The 17,081-nt window shown below is 38.7% G+C and overlaps 1 protein-coding gene across 1 annotated transcript in view; it reads right to left on the bottom strand.

Moving 5' to 3' along the window:
• The window catches only part of ARHGAP10 (Rho GTPase activating protein 10), a 138,323-nt gene that overhangs the window by 58,866 nt on the left and 62,376 nt on the right, over nt 1–17,081 (bottom strand). Inside the window, exons 8-13 of the mRNA XM_084204241.1 lie at nt 13,732–13,861; nt 12,369–12,475; nt 10,608–10,702; nt 7,954–8,035; nt 6,896–6,938; nt 5,511–5,576 (exon numbers count right to left, since the gene is read on the bottom strand). Of these exons, the coding sequence (XP_084060367.1) occupies nt 5,511–5,576; nt 6,896–6,938; nt 7,954–8,035; nt 10,608–10,702; nt 12,369–12,475; nt 13,732–13,861 (523 nt within the window). The remainder of the gene's footprint in view (nt 1–5,510; nt 5,577–6,895; nt 6,939–7,953; nt 8,036–10,607; nt 10,703–12,368; nt 12,476–13,731; nt 13,862–17,081) is intronic.

The following is a 17,081-nucleotide window of genomic DNA, read 5'->3' as shown; positions in this document are numbered from 1 at the left end:
TCACATACATTCACTTCTCATCCCTTTCCTTCCCCTGCTTTTGCTTTCCATTACATTACCCAGCTTTATCCCCAGGGAAGTAAAATTGTGAATATAAATTGAAAAAAAAATGGGAGGGAGAGAAGGGGCAGGGAAGAAAAAGGGCAAAATAAGGTAGTCTATGTCTGCTGCATTGTTTCAGAACCTAGACAGTGGGAGGTAAAATACTACAGTGCACAGATGTTTGAGAGGCCTCATAATAAACAGCCACCTACAAATACAATCTACCTTCTTAATCACACTGGCCTGGAAGAGTAGAAATGCCACAAAATAGCTGTGTTTCTACTCCAAGGAAATCTTTTCAAATAACAGATTATGTGGTATACTTATTCAAAATATCCTTCAACAAAGGAAGAATTGTGGAGAATTCCCAGCTTCAATACCAAGCTGTTCCAACAGAAAGAAGGAAAATTAAAACCAGTCATATGAGAAAAAGTTTCTTCCCAAATAAATATTAGATGAAGTATGTAAAAATCATTAGCCTTTTAATGAATTACTGTCAGACAGAGCCATAATACACAGCAATAATTCTCAATATGGTAGAGAGAACTTGGCATTTTCTACCTCCTCCTGCCCAGCCTTACTGCATCTTTTCTCTCTTCTCTGACGCCTTCCTCTTCCTCACACAGTCTGCAGCCTCCTCAGCCATCCCAGATTCTTGAGCCTGCTGAACTCCTCCCTGCCAGCACTGCTCCTTCCCCTGTACCAGGGCTGCAGCTGCTCCTTCCTTTGCTTGCTTCACCTGGGTAAAACTGGCCCTTTTTCCTCCCCTGGATGCAGGCACTACTGGTGCTGAGCCTTAAGCTAGATGCCAGGTCCAGAGCTGGCTCAAATTAACAGAATAAGCCAGATCTCCTTTATTTTATCTGTGCTCATCAGAACACACAACTCAGGAGTATGCTTGCAGGTCAGCTGTGCACAAAAGAGTGAACTGAATAAAACCAAAACAGCTATGGGGCCACAACAATGTTTTTGTCAAAACAGGAAGTTATCAGCACAACCAAGTAAGTTTTCCAATGATCCCTAGAACAAGTATGATAGCATGCTATGCACCACTTGAAGACGCTAAAAAAAACCTCAACAGTAAACTACAAATCTGTACTGAAAGCAGCAAACAGCTTTTCTTCAAACTTCTCAGAGGTGTCCAGGAAATTTCTTGTACCAAACTAACACCAGGCTTTGCCAAAATGCATCACACTTTTTTAGACAATGTCTTCTACTACCTTCAGTACCACAAAACAAGCCTTCTGCATCATATGCAAGATAAAAAAAGCTGAAGAAATACTGTCACACTCAGCTTTTGCTTATCTCAGAAGTTGATTTGTGATTTCCTGTGTTTCTGACATTAAAACTGGGGGGAACCAACTGTGCTGACCCCAAACATACCTTTATAGGCTTAGAAATAATCAAGGTCAAACCACAAAACCTATTCCTCAGTATTAAAACAGATACGATAATGCAGAAGTCTCTGGAAAATGGCAGTATGGAAACTATGACAATCCTCCAGCAATAATCATGAGTCTATGATAGAGATTATCAGATAATTGATCAGTTTCAAATTCATCAACCTGAAAAAAGCATAGCTAATTGCTAGCAGACATCAAGGAGTGCAAAGAGGCATTAATATTTCAACACAGCTTGAGATGATACCTTTAACCATACTTTCAAATTATGTTTTATTTAAGATATACAAACCTGGTTTGAAACAGTCCTACTTCTGATTTAATCTGCACATTTCAGATCTTCAGCACATCCAACACTGATAATGCTTGGCATTTACAGAACACAATTGACAGGATGACTCATTGCAAGGAATAGCTCCCCACTGCCTGAAATGCTGAAGGGTTCAGACGCTGTGTCTGCCGGCTCAACCACTATTGGCAACCTGGAACGGTAAAGCCCCGCAGCACAACTTCCTTCATATTTACATCATCTCAAGATGTTTGGCTGCCTGATACAGAATTTGGCACAGGGACACAGCTTGTGAAGCATGCTTAGAAATATAAGGTATTGAAAGCAAGATAGTAATTTATACTATTGTAAGCAAGGTATGGAGTAGGCAAATTTATTTTGCGACTGGCATTGTACATGAGGCTGACACAGATTTGCAATATAGCTGCAAATACAAATTTTTATACCAAAATCCATGGCACAGAAACAGCCATACAAGTGACACTCTAAATTCAAGGTAATAACAGAGGGTTTTATGTCACTTGCAAAGGTTTTCTACTCCCTCTTCACCATGTACTTTCTGCCTGAGGAGCAGCCAGCCTGGTCATGCAGCTCAATGCTGCCATCTCTCTCTGCAGCTCAGATTGGCAGCTCTGCCAGTACAGTACTAAGCTCAAGACAAATACTGCTCTGGCAAACTTTACCCATCACATCCCCTCAGAAGGTACAACCAGCTACTTGCACACAAAAACATGCACAGAACCTTTACTACTGGAGCACGCAGCTCTTTGATGTTTCTATAAACACCTACCCAGTTCTATTATTCAGTAGAGAATAATAAATGAAATACTCCAAAGAGAATCCCAAAACGCTCTCTCCAAGACAAAACACAGATGCACATCCAACCAGCATGGTATGTGAGAGATGGGATGCATATCCTGATGCCTCAGCATGTCCTACCACTGAAGCATAGCCAATCTCTTGTAAGGCAATGCTGAATCAGAAGCTCACATGCATCTTAACCTCACTGATTTTTGTGCTTCTATTCATTCAGAGCAAATAATTCCCTTCTTGGCTTTATAAAAGGGAACATAACTGAGAAAAAAAATTATCCAGCCATTGACAAGTTTATGTTCAATATCTCCGTTATGCTCTTCTCTCTCTGAATACCAGACTACTTCTGCTGTGACATGACAAGACTATTCTCAGTTTCCACCCACACTAGACTGTCCTCTCTTCCCACCCACGCCAACCTCACACCCATTATGATTAAAAGAGATAAAAACATGGCACACAAGCACCGTCTCTGAAGAAGCATCTGTCCTGTTTTCTCCTGCTGAATATAACTTGCTTTTGATGTATTATCATTAAAGTAAAATAACCAAGTAGAAATTATTTTCAAGGAAAAGCACAGGTAGAAAATTCTGCCACTTGAGAGATGGATTTTCTTCATCATACAAATATGTGTTCAAACTCTTTTGAGACAAACAACTGAATGCTCTCCTGGCTCTTGGTTTGTTTAGCTCAGCAGACATCAGCAGAAGGAAGGTCCTTTAGAGGCTTTTTGCTTTGTTTTGGAGTTTCTTACTTGTTTTGTTTTTTAAATGCCGTTGATGTTAAGTTCAGAATCAGTAAACAGAAAATCATCAACAACTGCTTGAAATCTAATGGAAAAATCAAGTGGATTGAAACCAAACTAAGTGGATTGTTGAGCTCCTGGAAGGTAGTACCTCACCTAAACATATCCTTGGAACTCCAGGATGAGAAATATTAATTAAAAACTGATTTATTTTCTTTCTTGAGTACTCTCTGAAACAAAATTAATAGACCCAAGTCTTCTTCATTGGTAGTAACTACCACAAAGCACTCTACTGACTGCATATCTTACAGAGGCTGTGTACATAGGACAGCAAAGGTGCAAAGTCTGCACAGACTTGGGGAACTTCAATTCTTTCTCGAGTATGTTTCCGGGCAGATCCCACTATGGGGAGAAATGCTGCTAAACCATGAAAGCTTATAATTTGTCCTGAACAAGAGAGTTACACAAATACTTTGCACCTTCTTACATGCCCCTAATCAAGGAATAAAGGACAGAGTAAACTTAGACTTCCATTCAGTTTAACCTATCCATCCACAGCCCTGAGGAAGAAAAAAAAAAAGGCAACAAAAAACATTTTTCCAAATAGTCATTTCATGAAGAAAGTGTTTGCATTTTTTCCACGGTTGTGTTCTTGTTTCACTTTTCTTGTAGGGTACCAGTAAAAGAAAAAAGTCATCAATGCACAACTAAAAGAAAACTATTTGAACACAGTTATAAATATTAAACCAAAATATAGTATACTCCATACTGCTTACAGTAAGGAGAAGTCATGAGGTATTGTAAGGTAGCCTGTAACTGTACTATAGGCCAAAACTAGCCTTTCATTACATGAGCACATGCCACCCTTTTTATTAAATCTGCTTCATTCACTGTAAAAAGAAGATCCAGACTATACTGAGACAGGGTTTTGCAGTGAAGACAACTTATCTGTAGCATGCCAGCTTTATCTGCAATGTTTCCCAGCTCAAATATTCAGATTGTAAATGCCAGTAACTGAAATTTTAAAGTGATGAGACAGGCAAACTTATCTGAAAAAATATTCAAAAGAACAGAATGAACAAAAATAACACCAGATAGAATATGGCCTAATCTGGAATAACATCTTTAATGCATCAGACAGGACTGATACAAAAAGGTCTAAGAGAAAAAGGACTTCGGATACCTCTTGCTGTTTAAATGCAAAACTTTAAGTATCACAAAGGCTGCTTGTGTTCCTAATAATATTGTATAGTAAGTGTATGCATGGAAGACACTGTTTTTCAGTAAGATGCTGCACTGACAGCAAGCATGAACCTGCTCTTCTGTTCAGCTTATTTAAGCTGGACTGTGATACACAGAAAGATAAAAGTATTCTGCCCTGTGCAATGCCAGACCTCCAGAAAAGAAAAAGATCCAGTTTATGAAAAATTCTAAGTGTCCCCTTTGGGAGTAGGGAAAGTCAACAATTTAGGAGAAAACAAAAATGCACACAGAGAAATTACAACATCTCTTAACAAATTGAGAAATACACTGTAACCTTACCTACTTTCAGGCCTTCACCTCCTTTTTAAAAACCACAACCAAACAAGATGGTTCTCCACACAATGTACAATGCAGTGAGCCTCACAGTGGCTGGTCAGCACACACTTCAGCAGAGCCTCTCCAAAACCAATCCCAAATACCTCTTGAATATTGTCTGCACACTGACCTCTCCTCCATCTCCAATTCTGGAAGTACAACAATGAGTATATGCAACAATAAATCCTGACAGCATCTTTGGCCCTGGGGTGAAACTAACTCCATGAAAAGTACTTCAACATTTTTTGTTAATCACCTGCCTGCTCAGCTCCTGCTCTTCTGCCTTAAGAGACTGAACAGAAATGAAACACTGAAATAAATTACTCTGTTAGGACAGCAAAGCAAAGGTGCAGGCAATGCCTATAAAACACAACAGGTTTCTCTTAGCTTTTGTGCACAAAAACTGGCTCCCTTTGTCAAAGAGGTGCTATTCCCCACTTGTGAGCACTTCTGGCACACACATTTCTTGAAAGAAAGCTATACATAAATGGACAGGCTGGACAGATTCCTGTCTTTTTCAGTGTAATCAGTGAAATGTCTTCCATGGTAAGGTCTTTTCCAGAGATCTACAGGAGACTTTACCACCTTCTTCAGCAGACCAGCTGCTTCATCCTCTTCACAAACAGGTTGGGTTGATCATTACCTCGTGTTTCAACAGCACTGATGCACTTTTTGATGATGGTGAACCCTATCTTATCCAACTGTGCACCTGCAAAAAATAAAAATAAAAAGGGTTGAACAGTTTAAAAGCACCATTACAATTATGTCTTTCACTGAAAAAAAGGCTGGACATAATAATAAAGCTAGTACTTTTGAGGGAAAACTATAAATATTGTGAAATTGGAAGAATACATCACTTTTTATAGAGAAATTCTGCTTTTCTCCTTCACGAGCCTGCCTAGCCGAAGTAAAGGCTTGTTCTGGTGATAGTGGCTTCAGTGAATCTGTTCACAGCAGCATCCTTTGAAGAATGGGATCTCTGATTAGTTACACATGTTGGCAGATGCAAGATGGAATTTAACAGTACTTACTGCAACATCGACAACATCTGAGAGAGTTCACCAAATGGGACAAGGAAGTACTTATGATGAAAAAACATAATTATCAACAGCAGGGCTTTTACTGAGTCCTACCCTCAGCCAAAGAAATTCCCACACTAAAGATACAGGACACATGTATATCATTTCACAGCAGTTAATGATCTGACTACATGAAAGCAGATGCATGAACAGGACAACAGCTGAGCTCCAGCATTCCTTTGTTGTTCCTATCTTACTCTTTTTCTTCACATCAAAACTTCATTTAAAAGCTTATGTTGCAAAACTGCCCTTCCCCCAAACATCTGGCCTTCGTGCTCCTGGGGACCTGGTCTTGTACCATGAAAAGACAAATCTGAGGAAAAATTTCTATTAATAACACCAGGATCCAGCTCGAATCAGCAATTTCAAGTTTTTAAAAAAGAAAGCATAAATTGCCTCATAATCAAAGAAGGATACCTGTTTTCATTCTTAGCACTTCTCTAACAGAAGACAGCTAATATTTTGTAAAGAAAGCCACCTCTTCTACTTCCATATTTTGGTTTATATTTTAAATGCACAAATTCAGCTTGTTTGCTGATCTTGATCTTCAGCTGCAACTGAAGGTATGGTTTTAAAACCATACCTTCACATTCTAACAGAAATGTACACACAATCTGGATTAAGAAACTGTGATGCATTTACATACAAATTCACCCTTGAATCAATTTCAGGCATGAAGTAAATTGGCAAAAACAATCAGACTGTTTCTCCAGCTTATGCCCTGTCCTATAAAATATGTACTGAGTTAATATGAAAACCCATTAATTACAAAATTAATTAATTATTTGAAATTACAAAAATTACAAGTAATATTCAAAACTCAAGATTTAAAAGTAAAATAATTAAGAGGAAAAAAGTTCTAGAGAAGAAAAAAAAACCAAATAACCTTTGTCTTTCTCAATTTTAAAATATTAACAAAATCAGCCTTAATGCTAATTCAAATACTTACTTCCCTCTCGTTTTGCATTCGCTTTATTCAAGTTGATGAGCAGCTAACACAAAAAGAGCAAAAAAGACAAATTATTACATGAAAGCAGAAAAAGAAGATACTCTCAATCTTAATGCTCAGTAGGCACAAATACAGCTGATTCCAGCCAGAACACAGCACCACCAGCAGCTCTAAGAGCAGGACCAGAGGTCTGTGCCCCCTCAGAACAGACACAGCCACTGAACTGGCTGTAGCCAGTTAACTGGGATTTATGTGCTCCATGTTCCTATGTTTCTCTGCAAGCTAAATTCCCACAGTTTCAAGGTCATTTAAATTATTAAGAATGTGATGATTCCTAGGGCTTATGCTCCAGTTTGGGTTTCCCAGAAGTTTTCAACTTACTGGGGAGTCCAGCTCAGCCAACATGTCATGGTAATAAACACCTCTGCAAATGAAACCAGATTCGTGTAACAATGAGGTGAATCAAACACCTACTGGGGCAGCCACGTGGCTGTGTCTTTGTCAAGAAAAACCCATCATTTCTGGCCCACAAGACCAATACATTCATCATTGTAAGAATAAATAGTGTGTTTCAATTCAGCATTTCAGACCGATTTCCTGATGTGAGGCAGAAATGAAGCAAATTCATGTACAACCTCAGTCCCATTGACAAGATCTTTTTGATCTGGTTTTAAAAAATAAAATAACACCATGTAACTCACTCATGCAAATTTTGCCACTGGAATGCAGCATGTCAGCATAAGACTAAGTGAACGTGCTTATACCAGACATTTTCTACAACACCAATATTATCATTGGGACGGGAAACCATTTATAAAAATTGATGCTGTCATTACAATGAAAAATTCTCATATCAGCATTAGCAGTTATCTACACTGAGCTTTACCAAGTTACTCATCTCTCCTGAGTTTTATTTCACTTTTATCCCTTATTCATTGAATCTATCATTTTGCAAACTACATAATGCCAGTTTATTAAAGTATAAATGGGATCCGAAAGCAGAGGGTGAGAGAATTCCACACTACACTATAAAAGAATATTTTAAAAATTATGCTTACAGCTTCTTTTCCATCCAAGGCTTCCATCCACAGCTTCCTGTCTTCCTCGGAAAATGCCTGCATGGTCACAGGAACTCCAGGCCTGCAAATGTACCAACAACATAAGGTAACTGCATTCATCAACAACCAAAAAATGCTTGTCAAATTCTATTTCCAACTACAAGCAAAAGCCCATTGTCCTAAAAGTCAGGGTTCATTTTCTTTTGTTTAATAACTGAACACTGCTGATCTTGAAAATAAAAGGTATAGAAGTGATACATGCAGTAAGAAATAGGGAAAACGGGGAGAAAAAAGGAAAATAATTGTAATCTGCAAACTATTTGAAATAGCTCATTGTTGACCACCTGCTGATTCCAACACTTGGTGGAGTTACTGAATTTTGTGAATTGTAAATAAACTTGGACTTGCATTGTTGTTATATGAAAAATGGAATTTGTTAACTCAATATATAACCTTCATCTTTAAAGCAGTAACAATGACCATAGCCTGCAACCATTAAGTTCTTTTCATTAAATTACAGTTGTCAAAGTATCAGAGTATCAACCTAGAAGCAATACATCAAACTCAATATACGCTGCATGAAATATCATTTATTTGTCTTCAAAATAAAGTCAAAGGAAACAAAACCTTCTCTCATTGTCCTATATTGGAAAAAAATTAAATCTAGGTAGTATTTTAGAAGGACAATGTTCTTTATCGATAAAATGACTTTTTCCTATCCTAGAAGACCTTGGCTCTCTCCCTGAGATTTAAATTTCTCTACATTTGCCACTAGTCACCTTCAAGTAAACATGATGGAGTACTAGAAACAGAAAAAAGTATCAGTTCCCAGAGATTTAACCAGAATCTTGGCACCCCGAGAGTCATAAATATCAGAATTTAAAGAAAATACAACCATCTCAGCCTTCCTTTTGAAAGAAGAATATGCAAATTTTGAGCTAGTTCAAAGTTATGCTTAAGTCACACACAAGACTGAATGTTTGCTACTTAAAAGTCTTCCCTAAAATTTTACCACCTTGCCTCCTTCCAAAGCACAGTACTGAAGAAATGCCCATGCCCAGCTGTCAATCCCTGTGTTATTTTTTAACTTGGACAAGCTGAGGGATAAGTGTGCCCTGAACTGATACCAAGGAAACAAGCTAATGGTCTGCAGCACAGAACTAATCTCCATGGGAACATCTCAGTACTACACACATATATTATTAAAAGAAAAATGTCTGATATCAAGGTCACAGCAGATCAAATTGCGTCTATTATATCAAGACAGAAAGAAGAACTAGATTTTACCCCCTTTTACCAGAGAAGAGAATGAAAAAGTGTTTTGCAGGATCAAGGAAACCCTGCTCTCCATCCATCTCTGTATAAGCTCCAGATACCCCACTGAGCAGATGACACACAGAGGGGGACAGACTGACATTTCTCACGCTACTTTTTAGCAATTTTATCAGACTCAGTTTGAAATCTGTTATCCCTACTGACCAATCAATACACTGACCTAAGAGGAGCTGATGCCTGGAGTGTAAATCTTTACTTCCTTTCATACTATTGGGACACAGCATTAGAATAGATAAACCACATCCTCCTCAACTCAAAAATGCAAGTTCAAACCATGCTGTAGAGTGACAAAAAACATCACCTGAGCTGTATATGAGCATCTTCTCATCTGCCATGTGGGCTACAAGTTTTCTGATGCAGTGGGAGTTTCACATCCCTTTAACCATTGCTTGCTGTAGGAATGTACATGCCTCTGGCCAGTCTGACTGGTCACACAACCTGAGCATAGATTCTGATTAAAGTTTGAGCACATAATCACAAACATACCTGCAGACCATGAGCAATCACAGGACAGGGGGGCCTGAGAGCTCAGAGGAGGTGGATGCAAAAACTCAGCAGCAATTCACTAATTTATATCTAGCATTTAATTCCAGATATTATACATTTCTGCATCAAACGAATGCAGCATTACCATGGCCTAATTTATTTGGAATACCTTATGAAGTTGGATACTCTCATCTTTATAAATGAAGGAAGACTAGAATACTGTTGAAAGACAATGTTTATCAAATTTTGAGGTCCTTTAGAGAAAAAGATTAAAAAGTCTTTTCTTTAGAAATAGAGCAACAAGTGGTGCTTCAAAAAGACCGTGGCAAGAACATTGAAGATGCAGTGGATGATTATACCAGGCACAAGAAGCCTCAAAAATCCCAATAACCTCGGGATTTCAATCTGAAAATCCAGCATATCTCCTCAGCAACCCATCATTTTGGAACACAGGAGTGTGACACAACGTGGTCACGACTATATAAATTATTACTGCAATCAGTCTTTCACTATAGCTGTAGGTACTTCAATTTAAGCCATGTTTCTTCACTATGATAACTCTTAGTAACTCCTCTTAACTCTCTCTGTGCTTTTCTTTAATATGAGTTCAGGCTTATGTCTACATTTCAGTTTAGTTCCTCTCTGCTTCTGCTACACACAGGTGAGGTAAAACCCAGTAAGCCACGGCAGTGCTTGCCTGCTCCTCCAGTGACCATTCCCATCGGAACTCTGACTGAGGATTGAAGAAATCAGAAGAAAAGGCAACAGTCATCTTGCAGTAGTTTTAATTACTACTTCAAAAGAGCTGTTCCTGGGGTGCTTCACAAGCTTACCTGTCTGAAGCTTCTAAGTCAAAACAGAATCGCCTGTCTATTGTATCTGTATTTCTTTTGGTACAATACGTAAGGACAAAGAGTTCCGCATCACCCTGTGAAAAAAAAAGTTTTTATAAGCTTGACCCAGTTCTTGTAAGTTTTTATAAGCTCCAGTAAGCCAGCTGTACAAGGCAAGTAATGTAAATTTATATTAAATGGCAAAAGCTATACTGAAAACTGACACTTGCAAAAGAATTCACCGATGCTTGCAGTTCACTTTTCTACACAATAACAAATTCTATGGTCATTTCTGGGACATAAATCTAAAAATATTGAGTTCATTTTAGCTGGTACTTTACAGAATGACTCAGTACCACAGTAAGTTAAACTAACAAAAATATTTTGACTCGTTATAATAAAAACACACAAAGAGCCTTTTCCCATTTTATGTCAGCCATGGTGATTTCCATAGTAAAGGCTACACCAACTAGAACAAAGAAAGTGTTCTTTACTGTCTGTAACATGTTTTACAGAACCAACTCTCTCTTTCTTCAAGATCAACACCAGGATCTTATTTTAGCCAGGAATCACAAACTCATCTGTGAATGCTGCCTGAGTTGTACCAGATTAAATCAGGATTAGCTGCACATTTTAATTATTTCTTGTCTTATTCAGCATCTCCAGACATTGAAGGCTGTCACTGAAGCAGTAACTGTAGGGATTTCCAAATGGGAGATCTTTTAATACAGCAGAAATGGCTTCATAGGTGTTTTAGAATGCTGAATGCTCAGCCACACATACTCTATACTCTACAGTATACTCTATACTCTAACTAAAATGGCTTATTACAACTAGAGCAAACTAGGATAAAAAATTCACAGAAGTACTGAAGTGATTAAGGAAACCAAATACTACTAATTTTCAGTATATCAGGTTTTCCCAAGCTTTTGAAAGATTCTTCCAAATTCAATATATTCGTAAATAGACAGAGTCCTCAAAATTATGAAAGTAATCTCCCCTCTGCTGAAACTAATAGGATATAATAACTTGATAAAATTCCAACAACGTGATTTCCTAACCAAATTTGAAGACAGGGCAGGGTGCTACATTTACAGGCATATTGACTCAAGCCTTAGTTTCCAGATTCAGATATCCTCCTTCTTTGCAACAAAATGCATTTTATCCCTATCAATACATTCATTTAATGTGTATCTTTAAAGGTAATAAATTCCTAACTATTTCAGTAGTTTAGCCATTTAAAGATAAACAAAGTCTTGGGTCTTGAATATTTCAGATGCTTTTAAAGATATCTGAAATTACATTCAGTTATCAGCACAAATTATATTCCTATCCACTTTTCTACTTCCACTTCTAGTATTTTAAATTGCCAAAAAAACCTCTGAAACATTTAATAAAGAAATTTCTAGGTCTGTTATATTTTCCTGATTTATACTTTAGAAAGTTAAAGACGTCATGGATAAACAGGGTTCTAAATGGTGAAACATTGCATGTTATCTGTGCCAGGTCCTCTGCTCTCCTAAAAGGGTGCAACTGAAGAGTCTGGAGAATTCTTATCTATTAATAACTTAACAGAAGGTTAATGTCCACTACTTTAGGTTAATGACCTTTAATGGCAGACTGAATTGCATAAGGAAAGAGGAAAAAAAGGGGCAAGGAGGGTAGAGGGGGAAAGTACTTGACAAATCTTATCTGACACATTCTCTGATCTTAATACAGGACAAGTGTAAGAGTAGAATACATAAATGTAAATATACATACAACTTTCCCTCCTGATCTGTGTTCATATGGGATCATGGAAAACTTCTTTGTCTCTTTCCTGTACATGCAATAGTGCTTCACCCAACTGGAACCAAAGGGAGCAGGCCCTACATAACACAAAAGCAATAAATTGTATGTACTTTTTCCAGTTTCTGCATTCTCCTCTCCCGATTTCTAAAATGATACTTAAGAGCCCTAGTATTTAAAGCAAAGGTACAAATTAAGAATATTATACAACATCATACTAATGTTAACCACTGCTTATTATTCTAAAATACAACGCATGTTGTACTTCACTCTTATGCTTAATGACAAATGGAAATAATTATTAATGTGTCTTTCTCTCTCTACTACAGACAAAATATCTTTTCCCTATAAAGTAAATATCTCCTTGAGACTTTATTTAGAAGAACACAGAAAGCTAGATTTATACCTGGTAGCTTGAAGCTAAATAACCACAGATTACCACACCTCTGTTACAAGTTCTAAACAATCTCATGATTAAAGGTCTGATCACAACTTCTGACACCAAAACTCTCTCCTATTAATCAGTGCATACCCTAGACAGAAGACACCTCCTTTAGAGTCCAGCTTACTGCAAATAGCATTGCTGAGATTTGCACCATAATGCTAACTGTTCAAACTTGGATTCTGACCCTTTGTATCTCTGCACTTCTATTACTTAACTTTTCCTAAAAAATAGGTCTGCAAATGAATCTTTTCACTCTATAAGGGCAAACATCTCAAAAACATGATTTATGCAAAATGTTTTAAAATAAATAATAAATTACAATAAATTGTCATTCCTTGAGCAACAAGAGCTCTGCATCTTGTTTGGCTTTTTTACTAGTGTGAGAAAGATTTATAATTGTTTGAAGTGTTGACAGGATATGATTTATGCAACATGCACCTCCACAGCAAGAATTTTAACACCAGCTACCTAACATATAGTCTGCTTTATTTGACCCTATCATCACAATTAGGTAATGAAATGTATCAATGAATCAAGGAAATGACACTCAATTTCATCATCTTCAACAAGCCAAATTTTCAGAGGCTAACTTGACAACTCATGTTGCTGGCTGACAACAAATGTTTGACAGTTCTAGAGGGGGGTCATTAGTAAGGGATTAAAAATAAAATTAAATCCATTCTTTGGTCAAACAAAACTTCCCTGAATTTAGTCACTTTTACTAAAAGCTGTCACATTTTCAGCTCAATATTCTTTTTATGAGCCACAGTAACAATACTGTTAAAAACTTTGAAAATATACTTAGATGACTCTTTAATCAACAGTAAATTCTCTGGATGATCATGTTAACCTGTAAAGACAAGACTTGCCCATATGCCCAATACAACTTACTTTTTTCCTGCACGTAGAGGTAGCCTTCCATCGTGAAGTGATTTGCTCTTTTATGTTCCTGAGGATTTCTTCTGATCTTGTTCATGAGCTCCTCTACCTCTGACCTTGTTCCTTCAAAACGATTCCGTGTCTAAAACGAGACAGCAAAAACCTTTGGTAAGGAGAGTGGAAGAAAGACTTTTCCTGCCTGATAGGAATCACATACTGGGCTTGCACAGCAAGGTTTTCGTGGTGGGGGGCTACAGAGAGGGCCTCTGTGAGAAGGTGATAGAAGCTTCCTCTGTGTCCCATGGAGCCAGTACCAGACAGCTCCAAGACAGCCATTGGCCAAGGCTGAGCCCATCAGTGACCATGGCAGAGCCTCTGGGATAATCTATTTAAGAGGGAAAAACCGCACAATGCAAATGCAGCCAGGGAATGGAGCGAGAATATGTCAGAGGAACAGCTCTGCAGACCCCAAGGTCAGTGCAGAAGAAGGGGCAGGAGATGCTCCAGCTGCCAGAGCTGAGATTCCCCTGAAGTGCCTGAGGACATTGGATGTCTGACAGTCCATGGAGGACTGTCTGAAATGAGAGAGACCCCATGCTGGAGCAGGGGAAGAGTGTCAGGAGTCTTCCCCCTGAGGTGGATGTAGCAGTAGAGTTCATGTGAAGAACTAACCATAACCCTCATTCTCCTGCTCTCTCAGATCTGGGTTTTATTTCTCATTACCCTACCCTACTGTGGTAATAAATTAAACTGAATTCTCCCAGTCAAGTCTGTTTTGCCCCTCATTGGTCTGTAATTGGTTTACCTGTCCTGTTCTTGATCCACAAACTCTCCAGCTAAGAAGGGCAGTGATAGAGCAGCTTTAGAGAGGGCAGAGATAGAGCAGCAGGCCTCTGGCATCCAGCCAGGGCCAACCCACCACAAATAACTACAAAAAGAGACATTCATCCAGGACACTTTAGGACATTTGGTCGTAAAGCACAATTCCCATATATGTGTTTACTCTCCAAGTTTTCTGATATTCTTCAAAATCAATGTGAGGTTTAGATATCAGCTGCTATGACTGTGGAAAGCCCACTAAGACTGCCAGAGTAGGTTTTGAAACAATGCACTGACCTGTTCAGAGAGAAGTGAAATACTGAGTGCAAAACAAATTTGAATATTGAAATTTCCTTAGAAAAATATTACTACATATATTGGCTTAATTCATAAGACTCTTGTTGACAGGATGTAGAGGATTTTCTGTGGTAATTGAGGAAAAAAGTGTCAGGAAGGTCATCAACAGTGTATACAGACTGAGACTATGTATGTGCCAAATGTTTTGACCACACACAAGCAGAAGCATGCAAAAACAACCTAAAAAAACTTGGGAGTCCAGTTGATTATTATTCCTGAATGTCACTTATTCCAAAGTCTGCAAGCAGCAGGAAGAGAAATATTTATCAGAATATTAGCAAAAACAATCAGAAAGTAACCATGCCACCTACAAATTACACAACACGGCTACATGAAACAACAGAGTAGCTCACACCTGACACAAGAAACTCTTCAGTTTGGTCTGAAAAACACTTGTAATTGGCAAATGAGCAAATAGAACCACAACAGTCATGGTAATAACTGGTTTTCTCTACATATGCACCTGTCCAAGCCGAAAACACTGAAAAACACTTTAAAATCCAAGCTGGTACATGTGTTTTAAGCACATAGTTCCAGATGCATGCTTATGTATCTTTTTGCTTTCTGAAAGTACCTTCATTTTTTCTGAAAATGCGGCCTCACCTGTTTCATCTTTTCCCCAGGACAAGCATACAAGATAGCACAACTCTTGGAAGAATCAGCTTTCTAGAGCTTGGGCTACAAGGCTGGGGTGGGTCTTTTACCTGCTTTCATTTGAGGGGAGGAGATGGGCAGTGAGAGGAAGACAGGGTTTGTGGTAGGGTGTGGAGAGGAAATTCATAGGATAATTCTCACAGTGAAGACAACCTGAATGAAAGGCAACTACTAGAGTTATACTGGCAACTCTTAAATCACTCTCCACATCCAGCTAAGCTGTCTGTACTGGATCGTGTACCCTTCAATTTCTAACACATCAATCCAGCATTCTGCCAGCAGCTCAGCTGTACCACAGGCAGACCCCAGTTCATTTTTCCTTTGGGATGTCTTGCTGATCTTCAGCACAGAGGAGAATGTGTCATGTCCTCTCACAATCTTTTCAAATGCTTCCTTCTATTCTCCTTTTACCTCAGATAGTTGTTGAGCCTTGTTCTGCCTTCTCTCTACAGCCTCTATCTATCCATAAAACTTGAGCTGCGATGCTCAAGCGCTTCGGTATCTGGTGGGGCACAGTGTGCAACCATTCAGTCAATTGAAAATGAAGCTGCTGAGATTAGCTTATTTTATTACTGCTCATCACTTCTTCAGATCACTCCACTGGCTCTTTTCTATCTGTATTCTGAAACACAGCTCTTCAAACCTGTATCAGAGTTTCCCTCTCATGTTTCAGCTGGCATCAGTTCCCCTCTAAGCTGCTCCTCACTCTGTTAAACACACAGAAGAAGCAAGTCTGGCCTGACATTTTCCCCACAAGCACTGACTTCTGCAACAAATGTCTGTTTAAAAAGTTACCATTAACCAGTTCCCTTTCTCAAACCAAACACCATCTCAAAAGGAAACTTGACACTTGAACATCCAGGAAGAAAATCAAAGGAATGGTTCAGTGACACAGGAATCACGTCACTACGCATTACAACAACTGTAATCCTCCCTTCCGCCTCCCTGCTTGTTAAGCCATTTCTAAAAACAGACTGCCCTCTCCAAGAAGTACTTTCTGTGTCTTAATTCCAGTTGCCCTCAGAGGTCAACAAAACAAATGCACCATCAAGAACTGATTGCTTGCAGTAAGGTGCGTCGTATGCTTCCTACCAAGAGGGCTCTGGAACACCCAAGTTCCTCTGAGCAAGCTTTATTCTTCATAAATCTCAAGGAAGCAAACAGACCATCTGACTAGTAACTCTTTCAGTCCCACTGCTTCAGCCTTCACCTTGTTTTCTGCTCTCTCAGTCCAGATCACACTGGGAGATTTGGGATGAGGGCACACTCAACTAGTGGTGGCCCCATTTGCCTGTCCTTGAAGGAACAGATCATTTTGTCAAACACGCCATGGGTGTCAACACCAAGTCTGCACCCCAAACCAACAGGGATACAGGGATGTTCTTGTTTGAAAGGGCTGCTGCAAGACAAACAAGCTCCACACTGCTGCGACCAGCTGGTTTTCTTCCCTTTTCCTAGTTATGGATAATGTAACCCTACAGGGAAATGACCCTCAGACATGACCACCACATACTCAATTTCAAAGCACACCC

This window comes from Fringilla coelebs (genome assembly GCF_963513975.1).
Source record: "Fringilla coelebs genome assembly, chromosome: 4".
Lineage (NCBI taxonomy): Eukaryota > Metazoa > Chordata > Aves > Passeriformes > Fringillidae > Fringilla > Fringilla coelebs.
Note: the sequence above shows the minus strand (reverse complement) of the source record. Positions and strands in the feature narration are given on the sequence as shown.